At 48.6% G+C, this 26,739-nt stretch overlaps 1 protein-coding gene across 1 annotated transcript; it reads right to left on the minus strand.

Moving 5' to 3' along the window:
• Positions 1-737: 737 nt before the first annotated feature.
• LOC144607968 (uncharacterized) lies at positions 738-26,739 on the minus strand. The gene is made up of 4 exons (XM_078425147.1): positions 26,523-26,739; positions 8,070-8,276; positions 6,434-6,551; positions 738-2,693 (listed from the first exon to the last, which is right to left on the minus strand). The coding sequence occupies exons 1-4, from the start codon at positions 26,593-26,595 to the stop codon at positions 2,687-2,689; spliced, it is 405 nt and encodes a 134-aa protein (XP_078281273.1). The 5' UTR covers positions 26,596-26,739; the 3' UTR covers positions 738-2,686.

Here is a 26,739-nt window from a genome sequence, read left to right on the forward strand (position 1 = left end):
TGGAGGCCAATTCTCTGGATGCTTTCAAGAGAGTTAGATAGAGCTCTTAAAGATAGCGGAGTCAAGGGGTATGGGGAGAAGGCAGGAACTAGGTACTGATTGTGGATGATCAGCCATGATCACAGTGAATGGTGGTGCTGGCTCGAAGGGCTGAATGGCCTCCTCCTACACCTATTGTCTATTGACAAGCGATTGGTAATCTCCTGGTTTACAGGACCCAGTTAATCACTGAACCATCACGAGATTTGTGTTTTTTAATCTACTCGTTAGAAATGAATAAAGGACAGAAAGTAAAAACAAGTGCCTTTTATTAACAATAATATATTTCACAAGTAATCAAATCTGACACTTTGATAACGACACTTTATAAAAACACTGTTTTATTTGACAGCGACTGTTTTAACAATGGCCAATTGTTGACAAGAAGATGTCAAACACTTTGCAAGTGTGGTTAGGGCTGGTCCCTCACCTCCCCCCACGGCAGGGTTACCAGTTATCCTGGATTCTCGGGAGGAGTCAGTCACTGACAGAATGCGGGGATTGGACGGGGATATTCGGACATACAGAGGCAGCTGGTCCCAGCCTGCCCCTCAGATGAAGTCTTACGTGCTGAAATGGAAACTAGAGATGTGGAGGCAGCCTGGGTACATTCAGAGTAGGGGTTGCCAACTTGCTCACTCCCAAATACGGGACAAGGTGATGTCACCGCCCCGCGCCCCACGTGACCTCACCCAGCCGGCTAATCCATCGGTGGAGCGGGAGCACGTGGCCGCTGGCTGGGTGAGGTCACGTGGGGCGCGGGGCGGTGACGTCACCCTTTGTCCCTTCTTTGGGAGTGAGGAAGTTGGCAACCCTACTAATACGGGACAAGGGCGGTCCCGTACGGGACAAACTAATTTAGCCCAAAATACGGGATGTCCCGGTTAATACGGGACAGTTGGCAACCCGAGCTCACAGTCTCCTGCCATTGACAGACTTAAGCCCGGACCCTGCTCCCAACGTTCAACATCACGTGGAGTTCTCACAGAGCTGAGGGAATGTTCAATTTCACTTTAGACTTTGGCGATACCGCGTGGAAACAGGCCCTTCGGCCCACCGAGTCCATGCTGACCCAGTACACTAGCACTATCCCACACAGTCGGGACAATTTACAATTTTTTACCGAAGAATATTAACCTACAAACATGTTTAGGAAGGAACTGCAGATGCTGGTTTAAACTGAGGGGGGCACAAAAAGCTGGAGTAACTCAGCAGGTCAGGCAGCATCTCTGGAATGCCACTCAATGGAACAATCTCAGAAGGCTGTTACTGAGAGCTGAGGATCATAGCTTCTCGGGCCTTGCCATCCAACTCTTCCTTCATAGAAATTGATTGATTGATCAGTTGTTTGATTGATCGGTTGATTGATTGATCGGTTGATTGATTGGTTGATTGTTTGATCAAACGATTGATTGATTGGTTGTTTGATTGCTCGATTGGTCAATTGATAGATTGGTCAATTGATCGATTGATTAATTGATTGATCAGTTGTTTGATTGCTCGATTGGGCAATTGATCATTTGATTGATTGATTGATCAGTTGTTTGATTGCTCGATTGATCAATTGATCAATTGATGGATTGATGGATTGATCGATCAATTGATTGATTGATCGGTCGATTGCTTGCTTGCTTGATTGATTGATTGATCGATTGATTGATCAACTGGTTGATTGGTCAATTGGTTGATTGAGCGATTGGTTAATTTATTGATTAATTGATACTCCCACCCAAATCCCTCTCGCTTTGCAGCACAGCTTCACCCCTTCTCATTCATGTCCAATTTCATTAGGGTAGAAAAAAAAAGTTATTGAAGAAGAAAAAATCAAAAGTGCTGATAATTTGGGGTACAAAGCGTCCCGTATAAATACAAAGCCTATATATAACAATACATCGCACATTTATACATGGCATAAGCATGCGACGTATTTTGTAGCAAAGGTTTCAAAGTACTTTTATTGTCACGCGTACCAATTAAAGTACAGTGATATGTGAATTACCATACAGCTGTACTAAAAAAGCAACAAGACACACAACTACATAAACGTTACCATAAACATCCACCACAACGGATTCCCCATGTTCCTCACTGTGATGGAAGGCAAAATAGTCTAAACTTCTTCCCTCATTTTTTCATGTTTAGCATACAATTCATATGACATAAGAGAGGCACAAAATGCTGGAGTAACTCAGCGGGACAGGCAGATTCTCTGGAGAGAAGGAATGGGTGACGTTTTGGGTCAAGACCCTTCTTCAGACTTATACATACATATTGTATATGTATACAATACATACATATTGTCTTTCCGCTGACTGGTTAGCACGCAACAAAAGCTTTTCACTGTACCTCGGTACACATGGCAATAAACTAAACTGAACTGATATATTGTATGCTATAAATACAATATATTTTGCAGCTCCATACAAAACATATTCTGCGTTAAATGGCTTTAACTACATGCTGGATTCGCACTACACAAAGTAAATGAGTGGTGAGGAGAGGGGGCAGATTTCACCAGCTCTCTGAGAGTCAGGCAGCTTTAAGAGTCCAAGGAACGTTGGCAGAGTAGGTTTGGTTATCCTGGTTTCAAATGACTTCATTCTCACTGCAGAACCACCAGTTAGTCAGGGCTGTTTATCTTGGCAGATCAGGGCCTGTGGACATTCAGAGAAACTGTGTCAGTACAACGTATGAATTCAGAGTATCAAACTTGTTTATGCAGTTACCAGATATACACTGAATAATTGTTACCATAACTTTCAACATGAGAGAAGTCATGGGAAGTTGAAAACACTCTTAGCCCAGCGAGAAATGTCAGCGTTCTCTTAAAGGTAAATACGTCCCAAGTCCAAAGACAGACAGGTTTGAAGGTTCATTGGCCTGGCATAAAGGCAAACGTTAATCTGAACTGTGAGAAAACCTGGGCCCCATATCTGAGGAAGGATGTGCTGGCTCTGGAGAGGGTCCAGAGGAGGTTTACAAGAACGATCCCAGGAATGAGTGGGTTAACATATGATAGAAACATAGAAAATAGGTGCAGGAGTAGGCCATTCGGCCCTTCGAGCCTGCACCGCCATTCAATATGATCGTGGCTGATCATCCAACTCAGTATCCCGTACCTGCCTTCTCTCCATACCCCATGATCCCTTTAGCCACAAGGGCCACATCTAACTCCCTCTTAAATATAGCCAATTAACTAACCTCAACTACCTTCTGTGGCAGAGAATTCCACAGACTCACCACTCTCTGTGTGAAGAAATGTTTTCTCATCTCGGTCCTAAAAGACTTCCCCCTTATCCTTAAGCTGTGACCCCTGGTTCTGGACTTCCTCAACATCGGGAACAATCTTCCCGCATCTAGCCTCTCCAACCCCTTAAGAATTTTATTTGTTTCTATAAGATCCCCCCCTCAGTCTTCTAAATGATGAGCGTTTGTCAGCACTGGGCCTGTACTCACTGGAGTTTTGAAGGTTGAGGGGGAACCTCATTGAAACTTACAGAATAACGAAAGGCCTGGATAGAGTGGATGTGGAGAGGATGTTTTCACTGGTGGGAGAGTCTAGGACCAGAGGGCACAGCCCCAGAATTAAAGGACGTTCCTTTAGGAAGGAGATGAGGTGGAATATCTTTAGTCAGAGGGTGATGAATCTGTGGAACTCATTGCCACAGAGGGCTGTGGAGGCCAAGTCAGTGGATAGTTCTACGGCAGAGATAGACAAATTCTTGATTCGAACGAGTGTCAAGTGTTATAGGGAGATGGGACAGGAAAATGGGATTAGGAGGCAGAGATCAGCCATGATTGAATGGCGGAGTAGACTTGATGGGCTGAATGGCCTAATTCTGCTCCTATAACTTGTGAACTTGTGAAATTGTCCCTGGTGTGTGTAGGATAGTGTTAGTGTGCGGGGATCGCTGGTCGGCATAGACTCGGTGGGCCGAAGGGCCTGTTTTCATGCTGTATCTCTAGACTACAAAATACACAAATGAATTTTTATAAATTCAACATTTTGGTGGAAGAATTTTAATCTTCATTTTCTTTCCCTTGATACTGCTGCTTGGGTCAGGAGACCCCTGGTATCGCGTCTAACTGCCCATCGTATCCTGGTAGAATAACACTTTAATTCAAATTTAGATTAGTTTAGTTTAGAGATACAGTGTGGAAACAGGCCCTTCGGCCCATCAAGTCCGCACCGACCAGCCATCCCACACACTAGGGACAATTTACAACTTTACCAAGCCAATTAACCTACAATCCTGCACGTCTGTGGAGTGTGGGAGGAAACCAGAGGACCCAGAGGAAACCCACACTGTCACAGAGAGAACGTACAAACTCCGTACAGGCAGCACCCGTAGTCAGGATCAAAGACGCTGGAGTAACTCAGCGGGACAGGCAGCAGCTCTGGAGAGAAGGAATGGGTGACATTTCGGGTCGAGATCCTTCTTCAGACTGAGAGTCAGGGGAGGATGGGGTTGATCCAGAGATAAGGAAGTGTAAGGTATGAGAACCAGACATCAAAGGGGATGGAGATCAAGAAAAATGTAGAATAGGTCATTGTAGCTGGGAGAAGGTGAGAACAAAGCGGAGATAAGATGTGCCAACACCGTGTCTCTGACGCTGTAAGGCAGCAACTCTACTGCTGCGTCACCACACTGCCCTGCAAATCGAATGGTGCAGTTATTGGGTCAGTCAGGGATAAGTTTTATTCTGCCATCCGTCTAAGGACCACATTCGCATGTTGGATGGTGATCAGACTAAAGCCCTCCCGGGGTGAATATTCCCTTCTGAAGACTATTGTACATATCATAAATAACACAGTGCAGTCCAAACAAGACTTTCAACAGTGCCTGCAAAAGTGTGGTAAACAGTTGCTGTGTGGATACAGTACTTCCTTTGGAGTCCTTCCAAGACTCATGCTGTTGAACAAGGCTCAACTGAATGAAGGCTTCACTTACACTGTGACGTGTGGAGGAGGTGAGCTGGGGCTGGGATGCCCAGGAGTTGCCCAGACCAGAGAGAAATTACCTCTCCCACAATGGACATGTGCAGTTTTGGTCTCCTAATGTAAGGAAGGACATTCTTGCTATTGAGGGAGTGCAGCGTAGGCTCATCAGGTTAATTCCCGGGATGGCGGGACTGACGTATAATGAAAGAATGGGTCGACTAGGCTTGTATACACTGGAATTTAGCAGGATGAGAGGGGATCTTATAGAAACACAGTTGGGGAGCCATTCGGCCCATCAAGTCTACTCTGCCATTCAATCATGGCTGATCTATATCTCCCTCCTAACCCCATTCTCCTGCCTTCTCCCCGTAACCCCTGACACCCGCACTGATCAAGAATTCCACAGATTCACCACCCTCTGACAATGGTTTTCACCATTGAAGTCTCCCTGAAGAAGAATATTTAATAAACCGCAGAAAATAATTGTCTGCAGCAAACAATTGTGAAGCAACCAGCTGGTTCTTTTAGGCTGATTATTGTGTTTCAATAGACAATAGACAATAGGTGCAGGAGTAGTGCCATTCGGCCCTTCGAGCCTGTACGCACCGCCATTCACCGTGATCATGGCTGATCATCCACACTCAGTACTCCATTCCTGCCTTCTCCCCATATCCCTTGACTCCGCTATCATTAAGTTTCCTTTATATTTACCCCACACAGGGGCAAAATCCCATTGAATCTTTTTATGGAAGTATTGGCATTTAACCCCACAAGCATGTTTAGTTTAGTTTAGTTTAGTTTAGTTTAGTTTAGTTTAGTTTAGAGATACAGCGCGGAAACAGGCCCTTCGGCCCACCGAGTCCATGCCCAGCGATCCCTGCACACTATCCTACACACACTAGGGACTATTTTTACATTTATACCATGCCAATTAACCTACAAACCTGTGTGGGAGGAAACTGAAGATCTCGGAGAAAACCCACGTAGGTCACGGGGAGAACGTGCAAACATTGTACAGACAGCGCCCGTAGTCAGGATCGAACCCGGGTTTCTGGCGCTGTGAGGCGGCAACTCTACCGCTGCGCCACCGTGACCGGCCTATCCCACGTTCAAAACCATAATATCATTTGTGGAAGTATCGGCACTTAGCCCGACAAGCATGTTTGGGCCATCAAACATCTTCGTTCATCGAACGGCAGGAAAGAAAACTGCAGATGCTGGTTTAAATCGAAGGTAGACACAAAATGCTGGAGTGACTCAGCCGGTCAGGCAGCATCTCGGGAGAGAAGGACTGGGGGACGTTTCGGGTCGAGAGTCGAGACCCTTGTTCAGTCTGAAGAAGGGTCTCGACCCGAAACGTCGCCCATTCCTTCTCTCCCGAGATGCTGCCTGACCGGCTGAGTCACTCCGGCATTTTGTGTCTACCTTTCATTTAACTACGTGTTTACTTACGAGTATCCTCCAGACATTTTCTTGATGATGATGACGATGATCGTTAGCACGATGATCACAGCCACGATCGCCCCCACTATGATCCCAATCAGCGTCAGCATCTCCAAGAAATCCTTCCCTGGAACCAGGACAAAGAACACACACTGAACGTTTTATCCCTGGTTTATTATATTGCTAACAGCAGCCTCTGTTTGCCATGTTCTGTGGTGCTGGCTCATTGTTCTACCTGGGACATTTATATTCTAAAACTCTCGTTTGTTTGTTTGTCTGTCTGTTTGTTCCTGAAGTACAGCCAAAACAGTACACGGTAGCACAACAATTTTAGGCCTAAACTGAGGTAAAGTAAAGTAAACTACTTTCTTTCATTCCTCGTGCTGGCCCTTGCTGGCAAATTTGTACACGGGGAGGATGAGGAGTGGGCCCATAGGGGGGGGGGCGTCGAGAATGAGGAGGGGCCGTCGGAGACATACCCAGCATGGGGGGCGCTGCCGAGAATGATGGGGGTTCCCGACATTGGGGGGGGGTTGGGGGGCGGGGGGAGGGCCGCCAAGAACTGCTGCCACTTGCGGCAAAAGGCAGAAGAACGATAGCGCAGCGGTAGAGTTGCCGCCTTACAGCGAATGCACCGCCGGAGACCCAGGTTCGATCCCGACTACGGGCGCCGTCTGTACGGAGTTTGTACGTTCTCCCCGTGACCTGCGTGGGTTTTCTCCGAGATCTTCGGTTTCCTCCCACACTCCAAAGACGTGCAGTTATGCAGGTTAATCAGCTTGGTATAATTGAAAATGGTCCCCAGTGTGTGTAGGATAGTGTTAGTGTGCGGGGATCGCTGGTCGGCGCGGACCCGGTGGGCCGAAGGGCCTGTTTCTGCACTGTATCTCTAAACTAAACTAAACTAAAACTAAACGGAACAGTTGGGTGAACTTCACGCGCTCCCGGCCCGGGCGGCCGCCATTGGTGGAGCGGGAGCACATGGCCGCTGGCTGGGTGAGGTCACATGGGGCGCGGGGCGGTGACGGTTGGGAGTGAGGAAGTTGGCAACCCTACTAATATGGGACAAGGGCGGTCCCATACGGGACAAACTAATTTTGCCTAAAATACAGGATGTCCCGGCTAATACGGGACAGTTGGCAACCCCATGTCTCCCAGATAGAACAACGACATTCTTACATGTGCAGCACCACACAATGGCTCTATGACCATGTACTTGATTCAATAACTTAGAAACATAGAAACATAGAAAATAGGTGCAGGAGGAGGACATTCGGCCCTTCGAGCCAGCACCGCCATTCATTGTGATCATGGCTGATCGTCCACAATCAGCAACCCGTGCCTGCCTTCTCCCCATACCCCTTGATTCCACTAGCCCCTAGAGCTCTATCTAACTCTCTCTTAAATCCATCCAGTGAATTGGCCTCCACACCCTCTGTGGCAGAGAATTCCACAAATTCATAACTGGGTGAAAAAGTTCCTTCTCGCCTCAGTTTTAAATGGCTTCCCCTTTATTCTAAGACTGTGTGGCCCCTGGTTCTGGACTCCCCCAACATTGGGAACATTTTTCCTGCATCTAGCTTGTCCAGTCCTTTTACAATTTTATATGTCTCTATAAGATCCCCTCTCATCCTTCTAAACATACCGTTGGAGTCTTCAGCTTCGGGCCGGTCGTCTTCAGTGGAGTTTGACTCCTTGGAGGATGTGAAGCTGGAGTCTTTGCTGTCTTCGTCCGACTGGGTCTTCTCACTCCCTGGTGTTGCAGTTGTCGGGAGCCCAGCCAACGTGGAACCATTTTTATCTTCAGTTCCTCCAGTGGTGACCAGCTCATCTTCCAATGGCACCAACTCCTCTTCATCAGGAAAGAAAAAGAAAGTCGTCATCGTTTAATACGTCACCATCGTCCTACTTTCATTACCCTTGTACAATCAAATTACTCAATTGGTAACTCAAAATTCACTCTACCTTAATTGGTACATGCGACAATAAATTGATCTTGATCTTGAAATCTAGAAATCAACCTTATGCCTAGTGTGTAGTAAAGAACTGCAGATACTGGTTTATACCGAAGATGGACACAAAAATGCCGGAGTAACTCAGCGGGTCAGGCAGCATCTCTGAGAAAAAGGGTGGGTGGCGTTTTGGGTCGGAAGGATTATGGACTCGACCCGACCTGAGGTCATCTGTTGCCAGCCCAGATTTGTTCTGGCCTTTTCTTGCCCCCAGTTTATTCCCCTTGTTGCTCCCTACCCCCCCCCCCATCACCTCTACTTTCTACTGAAGACCTTTCCATTTCTACCTCTACTTTCTACCAAAGAAGGGTTTCGACCCAAAACATCACCTATCCATGTTCTCCACAGATGCTGCCTGACCTCCTGAGTTACTCCAGCACTCTGTGAAACGTCACCTATCCATGTCCTCCACAGATGCTGCCTGACCCGCTGAGTTACTCCAGCACTCTGTGAAACGTCACCTATCCATGTCCTCCACAGATGCTGCCTGACCCGCTGAGTTACTCCAGCACTCTGTGAAACGTCACCTATCCATGTTCTCCACAGATGCTGCCTGACCCGCTGAGTTACTCCAGCACTGTGTGTCCATCATATACCTGACCTATGTAATCTTCCTCAGGTGACTGTGGGCAATCTGCACCTTCCAGGTCCCCAATCCTCTATTTACGCTTCGTTCACACCAATAGGCAAAAGAAAAAATAGTGCATCCACCTCTGTAATTTATTTCCATAGATCCTGTGCAAACTACAAGCTCCTGGTCAGTTTACCTCTTTTGATGTCAACTCATTCAATTGAAAACCTCTTGACATATCAGCGGGGACTGACCAACCCCATTCTCCTGCCTTCTCCCCATAACCCCTGACACCCGCACTGATCAACAAACTGACAATCTCCGCCCTAAAAATACCCACTGACTTGTGGCCTCCACAGCCGTCTGTGGCAATGAATCCCACAAATTCACCACCCTCTGACTAAAGAAATTCCTCCTCATCTCCTTTCTAAAAGAACGTCCTTTTATTCTGAGGCTGTGCCCTCTGGTCCTAGACTCTCCCACTAGTGGAAACATCCTCTCCACATCCACTCTATCCAGGCCGCTCACTCTTTGGTAAGTTTCAATGAGGTTCCCCCCTCAAAAGAAATGGTGCATCCACAAACTCAGTGAGTTATGATGCTCTCAGAGGCAGAGACCACTGCTACAGGGGCCTTCTTCACACTGAGCTTCAGTATAAATAGACCCATAACTCAGGGGAACTCACAGAGGCCACTGCCAAAGGTGGACACAGAAGGGTGGTGCAATGGTAGAGTTGCTGCCTTACAGCGCTTACAGCGCCTGAGACCCAGGTTCGATCCCGACTACGGGAGCTGTCTGTACGGAGTTTGTACGTTCCCCCCGTGACCTGCGTGGGTTTTCTCCGAGATCTTCGGTTTCCTCCCACACTCCAAAGATATGCAGGTTTGTAGGTTAATTGCCTTGGTATAATTGTAAATTGTCCCTAGTGTGTGTAGGATAGTGTTCGTGTGCAGGGATCACTGGTCAGGGTCGACTCGGTGGGCCGAAGGGCCTGTTTCTGCGCCGTATTTCTAAACTAAAAAAACTTTTAAAAAAGTGATAAGTTAAAAGAAACAATACATCCACAAAGGTAGACACAAAATGCTGGAGTAACTCAGAGGGTCAGGCAGCATCTGTGGAGAACGTGGATAGGTGATGTTTCACAGAGTGCTGGAGTAACTCAGCGGGTCAGGCAGCATCTGTGGAGAACATGGATAGGTGACGTTTCACAGAGTGCTGGAGTAACTCATAAAGGCGGCACGGTAGCGCAGCGGTAGAGTTGCTGCTTTACAGCGAATGCAGCGCCGGAGACTCAGGTTCGATCCTGACTACGGGTGCTGCACTGTAAGGAGTTTGTACGTTCTCCCCGTGACCTGCGTGGGTTTTCTCCGAGATCTTCGGTTTCCTCCCACACTCCAAAGACGTACAGGTATGTAGGTTAATTGGCTGGGTAAAATGTAAAAATTGTCCCTAGTGGGTGTAGGATAGTGTTAATGTATGGGGATCGCTGGGCGGCACGGACTTGGAGGGCCGAAAAGGCCTGTTTCCGGCTGTATATATATGATATGATGATATGATAGAGAGAGCAGAGAGTTACAGTCGTAAATCCTTCCATGGTTTGAGTGCAGTGACAGGAACAAAGAATACTTGTCCAGCAGGAAGGGTCAGGAGCAAACAGGGGAAAAACAACAGACTGGGAATCTATTGAAGCCAAGAGCTACCGTGAGGTTCACACGAGACTGATCTCCTTTGTTCTGGGCCCTGTCCATCGCGTCTATTTTGGTCACTTATTTCCTTCATGCTGAGTCTCCAGTCACTTTGGGGAGTTGTTAAAAACATGCCGCTTATTTCAGTGACGTGCGGAATGTGACCACAACATTCTTCAGGCAACGCAAAGTTTCTTTTCCCCCGCTAAATATAATCCACGAATCATGAGCTGGGGTGGAGAAACAAGGAGCTGCAGATGCTGGCTTATCTTGGAAAGACACATAGTGCTGGAGTAACTCCAAACGGGCCAGGCAGCATTCTGGGAGAACACGGATAGGCGACGTTTCGAGTTGAGATTCTTCTTCAGGCTAGAAGACTGAGGAAGAGTCCAGCCCCGAAACATCACCTATCCATGTTCTCCAGAGATGCTGCCTGACCCGCTGAGTTACTCCAGCACTCTGTGAAACGTTACCTGTCCATGTTCTCCGCAGATGCTGCCTGACCCGCTGAGTTACTCCAGCACTCTGTATCTTTCATAAGGGGATGAAGGATTTCAACAGGATGAAAGAGGAGGAATCATAGAGAGAAGATGGACACAAAATGCTGGAGTAACTCAGCGGGTCAGGCAGCATCTGTGGAGAACATGGATAGGTGACATTTCACAGAGTGCTGGAGTAACTCAGCGGGTCAGGCAGCATCTCTGGAGAATAGGACCAGGTGACGTTTTGGGTCGAGACCCTTCTTCAGACCTTTATCACTTATGTGCCCTCCACAGCCTCCAACCGCTGAGTTCCCCAGCCCCGCACGGCCCGGTTTTACCTTCTCCCCAAAATCCATAACCACCCCTGCCCCGGCAGACCCCTTGTTTCTGCTCACTCCTGGCCCACTGGTGACTTCCACATAAACCCCCGCTCCCCGAAACATCGGGGGAACCCGCACTTAATTTATGGCATCGGCGGCACGGTGGCGCAGCGGGTAGAGCTGCTGCCTCACGGCGCCAGAGACCCGGGTTCCATCCCGACTACGGCCGCTGTCTTTACGGAGTTTGCACGTTCTCCCCGTGACCTGCGTGGGTTTTCACTGAGACCCTCAGTCTCCTCCCACACTCCAAAGACGTGCGGGTTTGGAGGTTAATTGACTAGTGTGTGTGGGGTAGTGTTAATGTGCAGGGATCGCTGGTCGGTACGGACTCGGTGGGACGAAGGGCCTGTTTCAGCACTGTATCTCTAAACTAAACTAAAAATATATAGTGTGGCGATATCATGCTTCACCCAAGCCAGCCAATGCCGATAAAGAAGCAAGACTCGGATGATGTTTGTGGTTAATTTGGCACAAGTGACCTCTTTAGTCAGAGGGTGGTGAATCTGTGGAACTTATTGCCACAGAGGGCTGTGGAGACCAAGGCCGTGGATATTTTTCTGGTGGAGATCGATAGATCTTGATTAGTCGGGTGTCAGGGGTGATGGGGAGGAGGGGAGGAAAGTGGGGGGTGGGGGAAGGAATAGAGGAGTTACTTGAAATGAGAGAAATCACCGTTCAGGGCGCTGGCTGGAAGCTGCCATTGCCCTCGTTGTATTCAGTCTGTTCCAAGGGGCGGTGGTGAGATTCAGGGAAAGAGTCCTCCGAGCCGATGGTAAAATGACTTTGAAGCTGTGACTGTATCGGTTCCACCTTCCTCACCGTCCCACAGTCAGTCACGAGACTTTAACCAAACTCAACGTTTCCCAGCCTCCCGGCCAACACTAGTCTCACTGGCTTGCCAGAGGAGGATTAGGAGCTTGCCTGCTTTCTCTCAAGCTCTGGAGCGATCAGTCCACTGTTTACAAACACACAGCCCGGTGCTTCAGTGTGGGGACGTAAGGCAGCCGGGACGCTGGCCAGGAATCGGCAGAGACAGCGAGTGCAGCTTTCATCTGCTCAGTCCGAGCGGTCGCTTGTGTCAAGGTGTCGTGGGCTGGTGACCTGCTGCCTCTCATTTTCCCTCAGCTGACGGAGGAGGTAGTTGAGGCAGGAACCATCGCAATGTGGAAGGAACAGTTAGACAGGTACATGGATAGGACAGGTTTGTAGGTATATGGACCAAGCGCAGGCAGGTGGGACTGGTGTAACTGGGACATGTTGGCCGGTGTGGGCAAGTTGGGCCGAAGGGCCTGTTTCCACACTGTATCACTCTGTGACTAGTGTAGATGTGACATGTTGGCCGGTGTGGGCAAGTTGGGCCGAAGGGCCTGTTTCCACACTGTATCACTCTGTGACTAGTGTAGATGGGGCATGTTGGCCAGTGTGGGCAAGTTGGGCCGAAGGGCCTGTTCCACGCTGTATCACTCTATGACTAGTGTAGATGTGACATGTTGGCCGGTGTGGGCAAGTTGGGCCGAAGGGCCTGTTTCCACACTGTATCACTCTGTGACTAGTGTAGATGGGGCATGTTGGCCAGTGTGGGCAAGTTGGGCCGAAGGGCCTGTTTCCACACTGTATCACTCTGTGACTAGTGTAGATGGGGCAGGTTGGCCAGTGTGGGCAAGTTGGGCCGAAGGGCCTGTTTCCACACTGTATCACTCTGTGACTAGTGTAGATGGGGCATGTTGGCCAGTGTGGGCAAGTTGGGCCGAAGGGCCTGTTTCCACGCTGTATCACTCTATGACTAGTGTAGATGGGACATGTTGGGCGGTGTGGGCAAGTTGGGCCGAAGGGCCTATTTCCACGCTGTATCACTCTATGACTGACTGTCCTGTCAGGCACAAGGAGTTTATCAGTTCACTGAGGAAGGATTAACCCACACAGAATAGCACCACCAAAATGTCTCAACCCAAGTCTCAACCCAAAATGTTGATGGTCCATTGCCCTCCGTTGATGCCGCCCGACACGCTGAGTTAGTCCAGCCGTTAGCTCTTTGCAACCAAATGAGGCCGGTCGGCACACATGAAAGTGTGTGGCGATCCATCAAAGGATATTCAAATATTCATGTAGAGAGATATTTGATAACATAAACAAAGACACGCAGAGAGAGAGGCCTAGTTCTTCACTTAAATTCACTTGCTTTGATGACTCAATGGGCCAATGCATAGTTTTACACTGACCAAACATAGCTCTCAGGGGAAACGTTACCATTCCCCAGGCCACGCTGCAAACCACAATGAAGCTGAATGCAGCTTCACAACTACACGACAGTGGTCCTTTGTGCAGAACTAAATCAACAGGCAAGGAGATAGACACAAAATGCTGGAGTAACTCAGCGGGGCAGGCAGCATCTCTGGAGAGAAGGGATGGGTGACGTTTCGGGTCGAGACCCTCCTTCAGACTGACCCTTTTCAGATTTGCTCACTTCTTGCTGTCTAACCTGCAAAGCTTCCAACGCCATCGTCCACCAACCCCTGCACGACCCAGCTTTATCTGCTCTCCAAAATCCATAAACAGAACTGGCCAGGCAGACCCATTGTTTCTGCTTGTTCCTGTCCCACTGAATTAATTTCCACAAACCTCGACTCCATCCTATCCCCCCTGGTCCGATCTATGTCCAAGACACCTCACACGCCCTTCGTCTCCTCAATGACTTCCGTTTTCCAGGCCCCCACTCCCTCATCTTTACTGTCATCAGTCTGAAGAAGGGTCTCGACCCGAAACGTCACCCATTCCTTCTTTCCAAAGATGCTGCCTGACCCGCTGAGTTACTCCAGCATTTTGTGTCTATCTTAGATGGTGCCAACGTCACTGTGAGGTGCCAGGCCAATACCAGAGAGGTGTGCAGATGTTCCAGGGAGATGGTTGGTTCAGTAACGCAGGTCCCACCGCCAAGGTCCTGAGCAACCATACAACATGTCTGAAGAATGGTCCCAACCCGAAACCTCACCCATTCCTTCTCTCCCGAGATGCTGCCTGACCCGCTGAGTTACTCCAGCATTGTGTGTCTACCAACCAACTGCGTACTTGCCCTATAGGATCGGAACGGCTTTGAGTCACTCAGATTGGCTCATCCCCCTCCCCGTGAACTCCAAAGCTGCTCCATGACGAGTGTTTGACAGCACTGGGCCTGTACTCACTGGACAATAGACAATAGACAATAGACAATAGGTGCAGGAGTAGGCCATTCAGCCCTTCAAGCCAGCACCGCCATTCAATGCGATCATGGCTGATCACTCTCAATCAGTACCCCGTTCCTGCCTTCTCCCCATACCCCCTCACTCCGCTATCCTTAAGAGCTCTATCCAGCTCTCTCTTGAAAGCATCCAACGAACTGGCCTCCACTGCCTTCTGAGGCAGAGAATTCCACACCTTCACCACCCTCTGACTGAAAAAGTTCTTCCTCATCTCCGTTCTAAATGGCCTACCCCTTATTCTCAAACTGTGGCCCCTTGTTCTGGACTCCCCCAACATTGGGAACATGTTATCTGCCTCTAATGTGTCCAATCCCCTAATTATCTTATATGTTTCAATAAGATCCCCCCTCATCCTTCTAAATTCCAGTGTATACAAGCCCAATCGCTCCAGCCTTTCAACATACGACAGTCCCGTCATTCCGGGAATTAACCTAGTGAACCTACGCTGCACGCCCTCCATAGCAAGAATATCCTTCCTCAAATTTGGAGACCAAAACTGCACACAGTACTCCAGGTGCGGTCTCACCAGGGCCCGGTACAACTGTAGAATGACCTCTTTGCTCCTATACTCAACTCCTCTTGTTACGAAGGCCAACATTCCATTGGCTTTCTTCACTGCCTGCTGAACCTGCATGCTTCCTTTCATTGACTGATGCACTAGGACACCCAGATCTCGTTGAACCCCCCCTCCTCCTAACTTGACACCATTCAGATAATAATCTGCCTTTCTATTCCCTTATCATGTATCTGCGCACTGTAAATGGCCCGATTGTAATCATGTGTTGTCTTTCCACTGACCGGATAGCACGCCACAAGCATTGTTCAATGCTTCACTATATACAGTACCTTCTTGGAAACCATTGGACTATCCTAGACCCGGACTTTGCTGGCTTTACCTCGCACTAAACGTTATTCCCTTAGCATGTATCTCTGTACACAGTGGACGGCTCGATTGTAATCATGTGTTGTCTTTCTGCTGACTGGTTAGCACGCAACAAAAGCTTTTCACTGTACCTTGGTACACGGGACAATAAAACAAACTGAACTGAAACTGAATTGCACTGAATTAATTGCCGCAGACGGCTGTGGAAGCCAAGTCGATAGATGATCTTATTTACTTCACAAATGCAATGTTCAACACTAACTTTAGACCAAATAAAATTTGTTTTTGAAATTTCCTCGAGAGATTTTTAAACACTCGATTCCCATTCCTGTCGTTTAGTTCCTCTCGACCCCAGGCTGGGAATTTTGGCACCTCTCCCGCTTTGTCTCCCAGCGTTTTTTTTCCTGATTTGGTTCCGCTGCGTGTTAGAAACATAGAAACATAGAAAATAGGCGCAGGAGGAGGCCATTTGGCCCTTCGAGCCAACACCGCCATTCATTGCGATCATGGCTGATCATCCACAATCAGTAACCCGTGCCTGCCTTCTCCCCATATCCCTTGATTCCGCTAGCCCCTAGAGCTCTATCTATGGAACATGCCAGGGTGCGGTGTTGCCAGTGGCTGTTCTCACCGTGGCGATGGGTGCCAGGCACAAGGCATTTGCCAAGATACCTCAACTGCTTTTTAATCAGATCTCGGTGAATCAGCCAGCTTGCCCATCGCAGTGAATCTTGCCGAAACACAAGCGTGGAAGAGAATATCAACTGACTGGACATGCATGGCAGAGTTTTCCCCAGAAGATTTTGTTTTTAATGCAGTAAATTTTAATTTCAGCGTTTTGTTTTTACAGACAGCCTTGGGTTTTCATGGCTGGGGTCACGGAAATCGTTCTGTGCTTTTGATTTATTTAATTACCGGAATTTAAATTCTCCTCACTGCGTCGCGGAATTCGAACTCCTATCTCGAGATCAGGTCTGGCAAAAACTCTGCAGGGAGAGAGCATCTTTAGTTCGGAGATACAGCGCGGAAACAGGCGCTTTGACCCGCCGAGTCCGCACCGCCCAGCGATCCCCGCGCACTAACACTATCCTACACACACTGGGGACAATCTACATTTATACCAAGCCAATTAACCTACAAACCTGCATGTCTTTGGAGTGTGGGAGGAAACCGAAGATCTCGGAGGAAACCCACGCAGGTCACGGGGAGAACGTACAAACTCCGTACAGACAGCACCCTTTTGAGAAGGATTGTCCACTAAAAAAGCAGGTTTGGAATCATAGGTATCACAAAATGGTGGAGTAACTCAGCGGGTCAGGCAGCTTCTCTGGAGAGAAGGAATGGGTGACGTATCGGGTCGAGACCCTTCTTCAGACTGATGCCTTCTTTTCAGTTCCTTTTCTCCAGAGATGCTGCCTGACCCACTGAGTTACTCCAGCACTTTGTGTCTATTTTCGGTTTAAACCAGCATCTGCAGTTCCTTCCTGCACATTTTGTCTGGTACCATCTAGGCAGGTGCTTGGATAGGAAAGGTTTCGAGGGATATGGGTGAAATACAGGCAGATGGGACTAGCCTAGTTATAAAACCTGGCTATAAAAAATGGGCATGATGGGCCAAAGGGCCTGTTTCCACACTGCATGACTCTATCTCCACTACTGCAGCTCAAAGATCTGGAGGCTTTGGAGATGGTGCAGGAGGTTCACCAGAACCCTGCCTAGAGTAGAGGGTATTAGTTACATGGACAGGTTGGACGCGCTTGGGTTGTTTTTTCTGGAGCATCTGCAGCCAAGGGAAGACCTGACAGAGTTTCTAAAATGATGAGAACCATAGATAGGGTTGGCGGTCACGGAGGCGCAGCGGTAGAGTTGCCGCCTTACAGCGAATGCAGCGCCGGAGACCCGGGTTCCATCCCGACTACGGGCGCCATCTGTACAGGGTTTGTACGTTCTCCCCGTGACCTGCGTGGGTTTTCTCCGAGATCTTCGGTTTCCTCCCACACTCCAAAGACGTGCGGGTTTGTAGGTTAATCGGCTTGGTAAATGTAAACATTGTCCCTAGTGTGTGTAGGATAGTGTTCATGTGCGAGGATCGCTGGGCGGCACGGACCCGGTGGGCTGAAGGGCCTGTTTCCGCACTGTATCTCTAAAAAAAAAAACCAAAAAACACTCTCTTAGGACGAAAATGCCAAGGACTAGAGGGTGTAGCTTTGAGGTGAGAGGGGCAAAGTTTAAAGTAGATGTGTGGGGGTGGGTTTTTTTTAACAGAGAGGGCGGTGGGGGACTGGAACGCTTTGCCAGAGGTGGTGGTGGAGGCTTTTAGATATGACAGTGTGTTTAAGAGGCTTTTACATAGACACACGGAAACACAGGGAGAGGAGGGGCATGCTTCGTGTAGGCAGAGGTGATTCGTTTAACTTGGTCTTACGCTCAGCATGGACAATGTGGGCTGAAGGGCCTGATCCTGTTCTGCACTTGTTCTAGGTTCTACACATAATGAAAGGCCTGGTTAGAGTGGATGTGGAGAGGATGTTTCCACTAGTGGAGAGTCTAGGACCAGAGGGCACAGCCTCAGAATTAAAGATTGTACCTTGAGGAAGGAGATGAGGAGGAATTTCTTCAGTCAGAGGGCGGTGAATCTGTGGAATTCATTGCCACAGACGGCTGTGGAGGCCACAAGTCAGTGGATATATTTAAGGCAGAGATTGACCGATTCTTGATTAGTGCTGGTGTCAGGGGTTATGGGGAGAAGGCAGGAGAATGGGGTTGAGAGATCAGCCATGATTGAACAGTGGTATCATTAAATGCTGGAGTAACTCAGCAGGTCAGGCAGCATCTAGGAGAGAGGAAATGGGTGACGTTTTGGGTCAAGACCCTTCTTCAGAATAGTGGGGTAGCCTTGATGGGCCGAATGGCCTAATTCTTCTCCTAGAATTGATGAACATGTTCTGTTTATGGATCCCACTAGTCTGGAGTTCCTGCCTTCCTTCCACCAATGAACTTTGATTTCTGGGTTTCTCCAGAGAGATCATTAGGGGAGATGCTGTCGAGTCGATGCTCAGATGTTTCTGAGAGCGAAGGGAAGCAAAGTTAAAAGGCTGTGGCACTGCATGCAATGTCAACCTTCTTCAGAGTTTAAAAAGTAAAGCCACAAGGTTGTGGTTTTAATCCTTGAGCTGATAGCAGATGCTATAAATGTACTTCAAAAGCAAAATACAGTAGATGCTGGAGATCTGAAATTAAACAGCAAAACCTGGGTAGACTCAGTAGAAATGTCAGTAAGTGCCTCTCAGTGCTTCAAACAGCTGGTAAGTGGATGTACCAAAAATATTATCATTAGGAGCAGGAGAAACTGAGAAGAGGGATTCTTGAATTATTTAGTTGAATAATTCTGGTGATGAGGGACTTCAGTTAGAGACATGTGGGTCATAGAGACATGGAGACAGAGAGACATAGAGACACAGAGACACAGAGACACAGAGTCACACAGACACAGAGACACAGAGACACAGAGATATAGAGACACAGAGACACAGAGACACAGGGACACACAGACACAGAGACACAGAGACACAGGGACACAGGGACACAGAGACACAGAGACACAGAGACACAGGGACACAGAGACACAGAGACACAGAGACACAGAGTCAAAGAGACACAGAGACACAGAGACACAGAGACACAGAGACACAGAGATACAGAGACACAGAGACACAGAGTCACAGAGACACAGAGACACAGAGACACAGAGACACAGAGACACAGGGACACAGGGACACAGGGACACAGGGACACAGAGACACAGAGATATAGAGACACAGAGACACAGAGACACAGAGACACAGAGATATAGTCAGAGTTACAGAGACATTATCATAGAATCACAGAAACATAGAGACACAGAGTCATAGAGCATAGAGACAGAGACATATTTTTATACAACAAAGGGTGAGAGTGGAATGCAATGGTGGGGGAGGTGTAGAGGGAAATAGAACCGTGGCAGGTGAAGGGAGGTAGATTAATATGTGAAAGGAAATAAGTGTCAGGGTTGTGTGGAGAGTGTGTGGGAGTGTGACTATTGGGAATTACCTTGCATTTCCTGCATGGAGTTGCTGAGCTGAAGAGACCTTGCCGGCCGTTTGCCCGCTGTGTTTAGCTTGGTTTAGTTTTGAGACACAGGCCCTTCGGCCCACAGTTCCGCACCGACCAGCGATCCCCGCACATTAACACCGGCCCCACACGCACTACATTTATAGCAAGCCAATTAACCTACAGACATGTACGTCTTTGGAGTGTGGGAGGAAACCGAAGATCCCAGAGAAAACCCACGCAGGTCACGGGGAGAACGTACAAACTCCATACGGACAGCGCCCGTGGTTGGGATGGAACCCGGGTCTCCGGCGCTGTGAGGCAGCAACTCTACCGCTGCGCCACCGTGCCGTCCTTGAAAGTCTTCCTTCCCTTCCTTTCACACACTCTTTGCCCTTCATTTCTACCTGACCCAACCCTCCCCTCTGAAACCTCTCTGCCCGGAGGGAGCAGTGTGGTGGGGAGCTAAAACATTTGTCCGAAAATAGTGTTGTGGTCCGCAGTACAGTTCAGTAACGGAGGGGGTGGACAGGAAGGTGCAGGCAAGATATGCTGGGCGTGCTGGCACAATGCCAGGTGCGTAGATGTTAGATGCCAGCAGCTCGAGGTCAGATCCTGTGTGAAACAAGCCTGCTTTATATGCCCCTCGCTGTAGTTTAACCACTGCCTGCCAGCTCTGTTTACCCTGCGACCCACAGCACATCCTGCGCCTGACTGCCTCTACACTCCTCACCCAAACTCCACGCAAACCTGCAACCTCCATCTTTCTCTCCACAGATGCTGTTTCATTTCGGGTCGAGACCCTTCTTCAGAGAGGACTTCAGACTTCAGAGTCTGAATGATGGTCTCAAGCTGAAATGTCACCCGGTCCTTCTCTCCAGAGATGCTGCCTGTCCCACTGAGTTACTCCAGCTTTTTGTGTCTATCTCCGGTTTAAACCAGCACCTGCAGTTCCTTCCCACACCTCTTCCCATTCATTGAACATCATCAGGTTCAAGTGCATTTAATTCAGCTGAAACTGATGAAGCAAACAGCTTAAGACCATTGGATCTTATCTGAAGAATTACACAGAGTGCTGGAGTAACTCAGCGGGTCAGGCAGCATCTGTGGAGAACATGGATAGGTGACGTTTCACAGAGTGCTGGAGTAACTCAGCGGGTCAGGCAGCATCTGTGGAGAACAGGGATAGGTGACGTTTCACAGAGTGCTGGAGTAACTCAGCGGGTCAGGCAGCATCTGTGGAGAACAGGGATAGGTGACGTTTCACAGAGTGCTGGAGTATCTCAGCGGGACAGGCAGCATCTGTGGAGAACATGGATAGGTGACGTTTCACAGAGTGCTGGAGTAACTCAACGGGTCAGGCAGCATCTGTGGAGAACATGGAGAAGTGACGTTTCAGGTCGAGACCTATTCCATCACCTATCCATGTTCTCCACAGATGCTGCCTGACCCGCTGAGTTACTCCAGCACTTTGTGTCTGTCTTCGGTGTAAGCCAGCGTCTGCAGTTCCTTCCTGCACATTTTCAGACAAATTTCCGGCTGATGGTTTACTGACTACAGAGTTAGTTACTGATTAGAACGGGTGTCAAGGGTTACGGGGAGAAGGCAGGAAAATGGGATTACGAGGCAGAGATCAGCCGTGATTGAATGTCGGAGTAGACTCGATGGGCCGAATGGCCGAATTCTAGTCCTATAACTTGTGAACTTGAGTTGAAATGAAAAGAAGGTTTCCTCGCCTTCCAGGGTTATCCCAGAGCATTCAGAAGTGGCCGTCTGTGGCAATGAATCCCACAGATTCACCACCCTCTGACTAAAGAAATTCCTCCTCATCTCCTTCCTAAAGGAACGTCATTTAATTCTGAGGCTGTGGCCTGTGGTCCTAGGCTGAAGCACTAGTGGTACATCCTCTCCACATCCACTCTATCCAGGCCGCTCACTATTCTGTACGTTTCAATGAGGTCCCCCCTCTTCCTTCTAAACTCCAGGGAGTCCAGGCCCAGAGGTTCAGTTGACAAACGTTCCAAGAATATATTTCACGTGTGGTTCGGAAATACTCTGAGGAAGTACAGCAGGATACTGTTTGTTTATGGTTAGTGATTATATTTGATGTCGGTGGCGTTTCACAGAGGTACGTTCTTCTTTCAGACAGAGGCCGTGTGATCGCTGAACACAAGGGCAGTGTTATCATCACAGGGAGCCCAAGTCAAAAGGGCCTCTATCACCAGAACCAGGCTGCTCCTGAAGACTTCAGTAACTCCAGCCAACAGTCCACACACGTAGACCAGCATCACGGTAGATCTTACACAGGTGTACAAAATCATTAAAGGAATAGATCGGGTAGACCACTGAGCTTCTTGCCCAGCGAAGGTGAATCGCGGACCACAGGACATTGGTTTACGGTAAAGGGGAAAAGATTTAATCGGAGGCTGAGGGGTAACTTTCTCACACAAAAGGTGGTGGGTGTATGGATCGAGCTGCCAGAGGAGGTAGTTGAGGCTGGGACTATCCCAACATTTAAGAAACGGTTAAACAGGTACATGGATAGGATGGGTTTGGAGGGATATGGGCTAAGTGCAGGCAAGTGGACTAGTGTAGATGGGACATGTGGGACTAGTGTAGATGGGGCATGTGGGACTAGTGTAGATGGGGCATGTGGGACTAGTGTAGATGGGGCATGTGGGACTAGTGTGCATGGGGCATGTGAGACTAGTGTAGATGGGACATGTGGGACTAGTGTAGATGAGGCATGTGGGACTAGTGTAGATGGGACATGTGGGACTAGTATAGATGGGGCATGTGGGACTAGTGTAGATGGGACATATGGGACTAGTGTAGATGGGGCATGTGGACGAGTGTAGATGGGGCATATGGGACTAGTGTAGATGGGGCATGTGGGACTAGTGTAGATGGGGCATGTGGGACTAGTGTAGATGGGGCATGTGGGACTAGTGTAGATGAGGCAAGTGGGACTAGTGTAGATGGGGCATGTGGGACTAGTGTAGATGGGGCATGTGGGACTAGTGTAGATGGGGCATGTGGGACTAGTGTAGATGAGGCAAGTGGGACTAGTGTAGATGGGGCATGTGGGACTGGTGCAGATGGGGCATGTGGGACTAGTGTAGATGAGGCAAGTGGGACTAGTGTAGATGGGGCATGTGGGACTGGTGTAGATGGGGCATGTGGGACTAGTGTAGATGGGGCATGTGGGAAAGTTGGGCCGAAGGGCCTGTTTCCACGCTGTATGCCATGATGACTCTCTGACTATGTGTCCATGCCAGGTCTCAGTCCTACCACAGTGAGCGTTGCTGTCCCTAAAATAGTTTTGTTATAAACGTTATAGCTTGTGTGGAGCAGGGGCAGTGAGGAAAGGGGCAGTCTGGGTGGGAGGATGTGAGGCACGGGGTAAACGGAGGCAATATTTCTCGTCTTTAACTTGGAGAGTTGATGGTCAACTCTCCACCGAGCCACATTTCCGGGATAACGGGGATGCGTTGAGCGGGAAAGGGAAAGAACCACAACGTCTAAACATTGTAGGAACAGAAGGATGAGTGGGGATCTTATCGAAACGTATAAGCTTATTAAGGGATTGGACACATTAGAGGCAGGAAACATGTTCCCAATGTTGGGGGAGTCCAGAACCAGGGGTCACAGTTTAAGAATAAGGGGTCGGCCATTTAGAAAGGAGAAGAGGAAAAACTTTTTCAGTCAGAGAGTTGTAAATCTGTGGAATTCTCTGCCTCAGAAGGCAGTGGAGGCCAATTCTCTGGATGCTTTCAAGAGAGAGCTAGATAGAGCTCTTAAAGATAGCGGAGTCAGGGGGTATGGGGAGAAGGCAGGAACGGGGTACTGATTGAGAATGATCAGCCATGATCACATTGGATGGTGGTGTTGGCTCGAAGGGCCGAATGGCCTCCTCCTGCACCTATTGTCTATTGGCTATTGTCTATTGTCTATTGTCAGACCGATGTTTACATCACTCCTCTGGCTTGGATTTTCTATTTCCAACTTAAGCAATTATAGAGTCACACAGCGTGGAAACAGGCCCTTCGGCCCAACCTTCCCATGCCGGTCAATGTCTCCCATCTGCACTGGTCCCACCTGCCTGAGTTTGGCCCATATCCCTCTAAACCTGTCCTATCCATGTACCTGTTTAAACATTTCTTAAACGTTGCAAAAGTACCTGGAGCTGTTCCCAAACCAGGCTTGTCTTTGCTAGCTTTCTAGCCGATGGTAGGAACATTGCATTCTCCAATTGCAAGTCATATCTCAGAAATATTCACATCATTCCAAAAGATTTAATAGGAACCTGAGGGGTATCTTTTTCACACAAAGGGTGGTGAGTGTACAGAACAAGCTGCCAGAGGAGGTAGTTGAGGCTGGGACAATCACAACATTTAAGAAACAGGTGGACAGGTACATGGATAAGACAGGTTTGGTGGGATATGAGCCAAACGCGGGCAGGTGGGACGAGTGTAGCTGGGACATGTTGGCCGGTGTGGACAAGATGGGCCGAAGGGCCTGTTTGCACACTGTATCACTCTGTGACTCTATGATTCTATCTAGCCTTGTGTCTGCCCTCTGTCCTGGCCTGCTCTCAGCAGACAGCACTCCCAACCCTCCGCCCCCTTTGCACTGGATTTCCCGTTTCCCAGTGGCAGTGTCCTCTCCTCCCTCCTTTGCTCCACTGTTTAGGGTTGCCAACCGTCCCGTATTATCCGGGACATCCCGTATTTTGGGCTAAATTGGTCTGTCCCGTACGGGACCGCCCTTGTCCCATATCAGGCCCATGGGCCGGGAGCAGGGCCGTCTTTACAGCATTATGGGCCCCGGGCAAAGCAGTGTACTGGGGCCCCTACGACAACTACTCACAGGAATAAAAATGTAAATGGTCGATAAAATGGGGCCCCTATGCTCGTGGGGCCCCGGGCAAGTGCCCATCAGGCCCATGCGTTAAGACGGCTCTGGCCAGTAGGCGGGTTGCTACGCAACCTCCGTCAGGCGAACACACTCCGTTAGCCTACACTGTCCCGGCTGACAGCGGGCCTAAGAACTCCTCGTTCCCCCAAACCTAATGAAGTTTTCTTTTATAAACCAGCATCTGTAGTTCCCTGCATCCCCTGAGACTAGGCTGCTGTGTGTGGCTTCATTCCAAAGATGAGTGTGTTTTCGGTTTACATCTAAGCTATGTTAGGCTTGCTATCAGAATTATTCATTGCTGTGTATAGGCCTGTTGACAGTTTGTTTAATACTAACATTTCCAAATGCTTTTATTTACGTGTTTAAGTGTCACTTCAGCGCCAAGCGTTTGTCAAAAACAGGACTGTGATCTGAAGCAAACCATCACAGTACACACACACACACCCACACACACACACACACACACACACACACACCCACACACACACACACACACACACACCCCACATACACCCACACACACACACACACACACACACACACACACACACACACACACACACACACACACACACACACACACACACACACACACACACACACACACACACACACACACAGGGGTCATTTCAAAATCGCCATTCAGATCGCAGTTTTCAACACGAGTGATTTTTCACTGAGAGGAGTACCATCTTTTATCCTTTACCTGTTGCCTTCACAGCTGTTATCAGGCTACTGCATCATCCTACTACAACTGTAGAGAGCAATCCTGAACTACCTGTGTAGGAGGCAACTGCAGATGTTGGCTGAAACTGAAGACAGACATAAAATGCTGGAATAACTCAGCGGGTCAGGCAGCATCTCTGGAGAGAAGGAATGGGTGACGTTTCGGGTCGAGACCCTTCGTCAGACTGATGTCAGGGGAGGGGGCGGGACAGAGATAGGATGTAGTCGGAGACAGTAAGACTAGTGGGAGAACTGGGAAGGGGAGGGGATGGAGAGGGAGGGAAAGCAGGGGCTATCTGAAGTTCTTTAACTTCTCTAACTTCAGGTAGTCGCTGCTTTCCCTCTCTCTCCATCCCCTCCCCCTTCCCAGTTCTCCCACCAGTCTTAATGTCTCCGACTACATCCTATCTCTGTCCCGCCCACTTCAGTCTGACATCAGTCTGAAGAAGTTTCTCGACCCGAAACATCACCCATTCCTTCACTCAAGAGATGCTGCCTGTCCCGCTGAGTCCAGCATTTTGTGCCTATCTTCAGTCCTGAACTACTATCTACCTCATTGGTGACCCTCGGACTATCATTGATCGGCTTTACCTTGCACTAAACGTTATTCCCTTATACTGTATCTGTACACTGTGGACGGCTCGATTGTAATCATGTATTGTCTCTCCACTGACTGGTTAGCACGCAACAAAAGCTTTTCACTGTACCTCAGTACACGTGACAATAAACTACACTAAACCAAACTGAATAATCTCTGAAAGATTCACCGTTAGAAACACGATGAGCCACACTGTGAGGGGTTTTTCAACAAAACCTCTCAGTCTTCATGAGCCCAGTTCCCCATCCCACAAGCCAAACTTGGTCAAGATCTCAAAAGCAGAACACTTCGCGGAAAACAAGAATTTCTTTACTCGAGAGAATGGAACCATTCATAATGTGACCTCCTTCCAGCGAACCTGTGTTCGGTAAAAGCCTGAGCATACTCAAAATGTTTTTTCGTAATGAAAGCCACATTTTTGGAATATTTCAGTGTCTGCCATGACTGTGTTTTCCACTCCGATTGCACAAACATTCGCAGCAAATCCTCTCCTCGGTCAGAAAATATAAATTATCTTACCTTTTTGGGCAGAAATACAGAGGAGAGTAGTCAGCATTAAGAGAACCAAGTGTCGGAATCCCATTTTGTACATGCTTGTTTCTTGTAATGAAAAAGGGAGACTTCGTTAGCTTCAGCCAACTCCTGGATTTAGTTTTTCAAAGGCAGGATTGAAGAGCAGCTTTTTAAACCAGACTTTGATCAACTTTGCTAACGGTCTTGGCATGAAATGAGGGCG

Source organism: Rhinoraja longicauda, chromosome 30, assembly GCF_053455715.1.
Source record: "Rhinoraja longicauda isolate Sanriku21f chromosome 30, sRhiLon1.1, whole genome shotgun sequence".
Lineage (NCBI taxonomy): Eukaryota > Metazoa > Chordata > Chondrichthyes > Rajiformes > Arhynchobatidae > Rhinoraja > Rhinoraja longicauda.